This window comes from Grammomys surdaster, unplaced genomic scaffold, assembly GCF_004785775.1.
Source record: "Grammomys surdaster isolate TR1022 unplaced genomic scaffold, NIH_TR_1.0 373, whole genome shotgun sequence".
NCBI classification, from domain to species: Eukaryota; Metazoa; Chordata; class Mammalia; order Rodentia; family Muridae; genus Grammomys; species Grammomys surdaster.
Genome location: NW_021604792.1, coordinates 4,761,603 through 4,769,094, shown reverse-complemented (window position 1 = coordinate 4,769,094; position 7,492 = coordinate 4,761,603). Strand labels below are relative to the sequence as shown.

General features: G+C 45.0%; 2 protein-coding genes across 2 annotated transcripts in view; one reads left to right on the top strand and one right to left on the bottom strand.

Moving 5' to 3' along the window:
* Positions 1–1,457, bottom strand: part of LOC114632468 (single-pass membrane and coiled-coil domain-containing protein 3-like) — a 12,350-nt gene extending 10,893 nt beyond the window's left edge. Inside the window, exon 1 of the mRNA XM_028780989.1 lies at positions 1,378–1,457. The gene's annotated coding sequence lies outside the window, so the exon portion shown is untranslated. The remainder of the gene's footprint in view (positions 1–1,377) is intronic.
* CUNH12orf60 (chromosome unknown C12orf60 homolog) overlaps positions 1–7,076 on the top strand; it is a 42,592-nt gene extending 35,516 nt beyond the window's left edge. The window contains exon 3 of the mRNA XM_028780988.1: positions 6,121–7,076. Within this exon, the coding sequence (XP_028636821.1) occupies positions 6,145–6,876 (732 nt within the window). The 5' untranslated portion in view covers positions 6,121–6,144 and the 3' untranslated portion in view covers positions 6,877–7,076. The remainder of the gene's footprint in view (positions 1–6,120) is intronic.
* Positions 7,077–7,492: the final 416 nt, after the last annotated feature.

Genomic DNA, 7,492 nt, shown 5'->3' with positions numbered 1-7,492 from the left:
CTGTGGGGTCAGGTGTCTCCGTCCACAGCACAGCTGTGGGGTCAGGTCTCTCTGTCCACCCTGTGAGTTCTGGAAACAAACTCAGGTTTTCAGGCTTAGCCCACACGTTTATTCCCTGAGCCATCTTGCTGACCCTACATTTTTTATTGTCTTGGACACATATTCAAATTGCATTTCAAGGCTTTTCTGCTGATACCCACAGAAAGTTTTTATGCCATGATGCTGGTCTCTCTCTGCTATGGTCTTGTTGAACTTGGGGAACATAGGATACGTTTCAGACAGAGTTGTTTTGAAGAATAGAAACTGAATGCATTTAAGGTGAAATGGTAAGGCCCTGGTATTTCTGTCTCAGTAATGAAAGACATAATAGGGCTGAGTCATCTAAGAGTATGAGCGCCTGGTTCTGATCATCTGTAAAGCTGGCTGAAGCACAGCACAGGGAAGCTCACTATGCCAGGGCTTTATAGAAGAGTGGACCGAGGCTCTTCCATAGAATGTGTGTGTGTTATGTTACATACGTGCACACACAGGCACACAAAGGCACACACACACACACGAACACACACACACACACAGCAGAGGTGCTGAGGTTGTTACCAGTGTTCTCTCAGCTCATGCACTGCCATCTCCCTCCTTGCTGTACACTTGTGAGTGTACACAGCAAACACACAAGCTCAGGAGCTTTGCAGAAGGAAAGAATAGCAGCTGTCTAGCCCCAAGCTTCACTTAAGTCAAATCAAAGCCGTGGTGTTTGGTTTTTAGTTAATCCTGATGCAATGGTACATTTTCTGATACAAATTCCTCTAATTTCCCTCTAATATTCTGAGCAGAATGATCTCATAATTCTGAGCAGAGTGAATCTTGTAAAGGTTATCCTTACCACAGGATCTTATTGTGCACTTGAGACGTTCCTGAGGGAAACAGTGTGTTTCCCCCTCAAAGGCTGCTTAGAGGCACAGAATGTATCAAAGGACGAAGAACTTCATGGAGGACAGGCAAGGGCTGTGCATTGTCTCAATAAGAGCCACCTTCACCTGTCAGACAGCTTATGAGTCTCATTCGTGACACAGAAGACACACATCATCCTCCAGACCAGCATTACACTTTACCACATGTACCGTGGAGTCCTTCTCCAGCTTTCCTAAAATTAATGTCTTCATTGCTTCTCTCCCTCACTCACTTAGTCTTGCATATCTCAATAAAATTCTTCCTTCCCTGGTGTTTTCAGGGAGGGAATTGCCAAAGCATGCCCTGAGAGCCCCTCAACCAAAGCTGGCACAGTATTTAGCCACTCATAACTGGCATTATTCCAAAGCCCATAAGTCTTGTCCTTCAGGGTATTCTAATCTCTAATGTGGGTGTCTCCACATCACTTACCTTGTTGGGTTTCCCAAGTTTGTCTCCCCTCTGTTGCTTAGGAGTGTTGTTGAAGGGTTTCCCTCTGGGCTCATCTGGAAGCTTCTGGTGGAATGTGATGAGCCACAGGATTTGCTGGTCTCTGCTGGGTCCCTCTGCCCATCTGGTTTATAGCCACTTCTGCCTGGCTTAGTTTTCAGAATATTTCTCTTTCCTATAATACAGTCTGCTGATGTTATAAGCAATGTTAACTTGAACAATCATAAAACTGGTAAAATGTTTTTATATTTTCTTTTCTTTAATGAATTCTTTATTAAAATGCCATAGAACCACCCAAATCCAGTTCAGTATCAGTGATGACTCTTTGTTTGGATCTCTGAGGGTCCATCTTCTCAACCCTTCCAGATACGTTTTCTTCAGCCTCTGCTGCATTTGCACCTTTATCTGCTGGTGGCTTTGTTTAGGTTCTCAGGAAATACAAAACCAGATACAGCCAAAAATGTAAACAGAGGGGTCCCCCCTCCCATGTTAGGAGCTTTGCTGTATCACCTACTACCTTCTTAACAGGTGAACTGGTCTGGAGTACTCTGCCTGGATGTCCCTGTCCTCCCTCCTCTCCATCCCTTACACTTTCCCTTGTTCTCTTTTGAAGTCATGCTTCTTTCTCCTTAGCTGTAATTGTCATACACACACACACACACACACACACACACCTCTGTACCTACACCTCAATATATAAATACAGCCTGCTCACTTCATAATGTTTCTCGTATGGATATGGTTTCTTGGCTGGCAGCGGGATTGGATAATCCAATGGGCTACTTATCAGAGCATTTCTCCCCATCTCAGCTCCCAACAATCCTTAGTTGCCTGGTTATAGGTAAAAACCCTGAGATTTCCAGCTTCCATGTGAGCATGTCTGTCTAAAAAATACATTTTTGCACTTTTCTGTGTTCTTGTGAGCCTGGGTGTACATGAGTAGGACGTGCTGGAGCCTGCAGAGGTCAGAAGAGGGCATTAGATCCCTTGGAGTTACAGACAATTGTGAACCGCTATGTAGGTGCTTACAACTGAACCAAGGTCATCTGGAAGAGCATTCAATGCTCGTAACCTCTGAGCAACCTCTCTAGCCTAGCATGTCTATTGACGTTGTATTTGTAAGTTAAATCTAAGGATTGGTATTAATCAATATATTCCTTTGGACTTCTTGCTCATGGAGAAGTCTTAATACCCAAGGGCCTACATTAGTAGAGGATTGCCCATCTCTGGGATGCTTTTATACTCTAGGGTGTGATAAAGCATAAGTGATCAGTGCAGAGATAAGAAAGCATGGAGACAATTAGGCCAGGAGATCTGAGCGGGAATGCCATCCCACGCCCCACACAGGCAGATGTTCCTTGTTCCTTAGCAAGGTCTCTGGTGTTTAGAACCTGGACTATATTCAATGTGAACCTGTCCCAGGGTGCCCTTTCTGCTGCATTTTTCTTTTTGGCATCTGGACCCGACACTTAACCCCAATTCACAGAAGGGATTGGCTCTGTAGGACAGGTGAGATAAGCATTCTGGCATGGGGAGCCTTTGCATCACAGAGTCAGCCTTCTTGATGTGTCCGTTACCACAGGAGAAGACAGGAGGAGGAAGGAAGAAGAAGAGAAGGAGGAAGGGGAGGAAGAGGAGGAGGGAGGGAGGCTAGTTATCTTTGGAGAAATTGCTTTGGGTGTGAAGACAGAGCAGACAGTAGCTGCTGTTGCTGCTCTGGTAGTGTCTGTGTATGAGCCTGTTATGTCTGGGTCTGCTGTTTCCAGTGTCCTATGGGATGCCGGGAAGGAGAAGGGAGAAGGGAAGAAGTAAGGAAGGAAAGGGAGGAGGTTGGGTGAACAGATAGATGTCTATGCAGGAAAGTATGGAGTATAGTGGTCCTAGAGGAGTCAGGGGCTCTAAGAAGTGTAGATCTGAGGCAGCCACCTAGGTGTCATTAACTTTATCAGCATCACTATGGCTATGCCTGTTGTTTTCAGCCCCAACCATGACCCTAGTGGCCAAGGGTAAGAGGTCATAGGATCAATGACACAGATTCTGGGACTTTGGCAAATGACAAAAGCAAATTCGTTTATTTCAGGAACTGGGTAAACCTTTATACCCCCAATCCCAGCAGCTCATTGGCTCTCGAGTAGCCACACATGATGCTGTCTTTCTCTCAATGGCTTGTTCCATTTCCTGGTTCAGCATCATTGATCTCTAGCTGTGCTGGCAGATTCTAGGTCGGGTCAGGTAGGAAATATACGTGGCACATATGCCAGCATTGCAGCTGAGCCTGCTTGACTATGTTCTTCCTACACATACCACATGAGTACCACCACCTTGGTTGCCTACACAGTTGTCCTCAGTGTGTAGTGGTCAGGGAGCCATATGTGTGTGAGTCTATTTACCATTGAGGTATGAGTTCCCAGGAGGACTATAGAGTCATTCGTCTCCTAGGCTTGTCATGGGGTTGGCCCAACAGCTGTAATGGGCTCAGGCCTTCCAGTTGAAATGCAACTACCTCTGACCCTAAGTGCAGAATTTATCTGGGAGTTACTTCCCGGTCTAATCACAGGACTTGTCTGGACCCACTGTGCTGCTCTGTCTGGCATAAGCACGGCCCTGTTGTCCTAGTATGGCACAGAGGGGATCTAGGCACTCTACCAAGCCTAGATGCCAGGCATTATAAGGTAGAGAGGAATGTAGAAGAAAGGGGTGGGTTAGACCTGTAGTCTCTGTTAGGGATTCTGCCTGTCATCTCCAAGTGAATGTATATTTAGGATAGTACACAATATTTGATCACATGTTATTAAGGGGCATGGTAGAACCCTTTTGTGGGTTATTGGCCTCAGAGATAAAATAATTTAAAAACAAACCTAGATGGAAATTGAATTGGAGACAATTTTATTGGAGTTCAAGAAAAGGGGTGGTGGTGGTGGTGGTGGTGGTGGTGGTGGTGGTGGTGGTGGTGGTGAAGACAAGTTGTAAATCTTGTCAGCTTCCAGAAGAAGGGATGTGATGTTTATTGTCAACTTGGCAGAATCTAGAATCCCCTAGAGATGGGCCCCTGGACAGATCTGTGTGTGTGTGTGTGTGTGTATTATCTTGGTTATATTGATTAGGATGGGAAAACCCTTCCACTGTGGGTGGCACCATTCCCTAGGAGGAGATCATAGACTGTGTAGGGATGGAGAGAGTGAGCTGGGTCCAAGCATGCATGCATTCCTTGCTCTTTGCTTTGTTATTACAGGTATAAACATGACCAGGTGGGTGAAGCTCCTGCTTCTGTAATATCTCTACACTGAACTCTGAGCTAAGACAAATGGTTTCTACCCTGAATTGTGCCACATCAACAGGAAAGAACTAAAAGGAGATGATGGCTAAGAGGAAGAGAGAGAGAATCCTGCTTTTGAGTTAGCAATGTGTTTATGAGCATCTGTGTGGGGAGGAGGAGTGGGGAGGACTGTGGAGGAGGGAGTTGAAGGCTTAGAGTGTCAGGTGTCAAGACAAACAGGATTAGGATTTGGGTCAGTATTTCAACCAGGAGGAGAGAAAGTGGAGAAAGAAAAGGTACATATTCTGAAGTACACTGCAGGTTTAACATTAAGGACCTATAACCCACCACAGTGGTTTCATGTTTACAATAGCATATCTTATCAATGAATATCAAATATTCCTCTGATATTTTACATTTCGCTGTTATTATTAGTGTGGGGGCATGTACCACCTTATGGGGAGGTCAGAAGACAACTTCCGGGAGTCTGTCTCTCCTGCCCTAGGTTCTGGGGGCATCAGATTGATGTCACCAGTATTGTGTGTGCCAAACAATTTTCCTCGCTCAGCCATCTCTCCGGGGCTGGGACATCTTTGTTGCAGGACTTTCAGTATAGCTTATTTCTTGAGGTTACAGTTTTGAGGGGTCCTATCTGAGCATTTGATAAGCCCAATTGGATTACTTCTAAAGGAAAGGACAACAGTATATCTTTATAGGTCATATCCTCATGGTCAATTTAGAGTCCTATTGTAGTCCGGGGCCAGACATAGAGCTCACGTTTCATTCTTTTGCCCCAAAGTCTTGAAACAAAGTAGATCAAACTAATTCAAGAGTAGAAAAAAAGTCTATAAACTACCATACCAGGAAGAAATTACCCTCTCCTCCACGTCCCTTTTTGTGAGACATGGTCTCTCTAAATAGCCCTGGTTGTCCTGGAACTCAATATGCAGACCAGGCTGGCCTGGAACTCACAGAGAACCACCTCCCTCTGCTGGGATTAAAAGCATGCACCACTATGCCCGTCTTGAAATAGCCTTCTCTTACTGGGCACCAGCAAAGACGCTCTATACAGCCCTTTCATGCGTTGTAATCTTAAAGTGCAATTACGATGCTTCCTCCCTCTTCTGTGGCATTTCCAACTGATATTTTTTTCTTTCTTAAAATTAATGTGTTGCCAGGGAAACTAAAAGTGGGATTCAAAGCTGATTATGAGAGGAAGGACTGAGTTTCAATGGCCTCCAAGACTGCTGATGCCCAGCTAGCTACCTAACGTGTCCATGGCATGCGTTCAGTGAGATTCTCCTATTCTACCCTCCTCATTATTTCCATTCCTATTTTGATTAAAGCCCAGAGTCCTGTGTGCTTCGTCCCGCTCGTCAAGACTTAGTTTGGTGTGTTTCTAGCATCCTTCCAGTCTCTTCATGCCGCCCTCTGCTTACTTTTCATCTGGATTCTGCTTTGCTTCACAGGGCTGAGCTTTGTTTGTTGGAGAAATGTCTTCTGAGTCAGAAAAGGATAAAGAGAGACTGATTCAAGCTGCCAAACTATTCTTCTTCCACATACGAGATCTGGCTTCCTTCATAAATAGGTTCGTCGAGCTGTTCAACATCACGATGAAGACTCAGATCCTCCCCATGAATCTGAATGAAGAGAGCTGCATTCAAGATTTCTTTGAACAAATGATCAGACACTTTAAAGAGATGCAGCTGATGGTGGATGGGAAGCACAAACAAATGCAAAAGGAGCCTTTGTGTTCCAAGGTGGTGACTCCTGTGACCTCCGTGGTGGAGAAGTGTGCCAACATCGCTCCACACCACACTGCAGAAGACATGCTCAAAAACATCCAGACATCAGGTGCTGCCATGGTCCTGAAGACCAGTCACATTCTTGAGAATCTAGAAACTTCTCTCTCACTCCTGATGCAGTTCCCCATCATGGGTCTCCGGTTAAGTGACTTCTATAGAGAGGAGACCAAAGAGCAATCAGATGCCATCACATCTGGTAAAAGCATGAGTCCAGAATGTCCCAAAGCCACTACAGAGGAAATCTTGAAGAAGCTGCAAGATGTGCTAAGTACCAAGAATGCCCACAAGCCAATAGAAGCAGCCGCAGATGAACTGGAACAGTTTGTCAAGACTATGGAGAAGACTTTACAGGTTCTCCAGAAATCCATAAAGACCATGGAAGGGGACACCTCTGTACTTACACAGGCTCAGGGCAAGTAGAGGAAAATGCGTTCCTTTCTGAATGAAAATCAGCTTGAATCCTCTTCCGTTGGTGCTATATATTCGGTATGTTAGAACCCGAGGGCAGAGTCATCACTTGACAAAGCACTTACCTGTGGTTCTGCTTTGTTAAACAAAAAGGGAATAACCAAAGAAAGCATGCTCGATATAGCAGTGCTGTAAGGGTCGAGGCAGCATCACACTTGGGGATAGTTCTAAATAAGTTGTTACTCTTAAAGCATAAGTAGAGCTACCGATCGCTCCTCCTCACAAGTGTACCTCCAGTGGCAACAGAGTGAAGTCCAGGTAAGTGTTGGCATTATCATATGGTAATTTATTCATTTCCATATGATAATCTATACCTCATGGTAATCTAGAAGGCATGACTGTTCATGCTTACTTAGGAAGTGTACAAACCGTGTTTTGTCTATCATACTGACATAAGCAGATAGTGGAGTCTCACGGTCACCTTGTTGGGATGTTCCTGCATCATGGGACAAAAAACTGGACAGAGAAATCTATCCTGTAGCAGAAATACAGTTTGTTAAGAAAGGATGTGCTTTCAAGAGAGGAAGTAGGCCAGAGCTGGGAGGGAAGGTTAGATGCTCAATGGTGT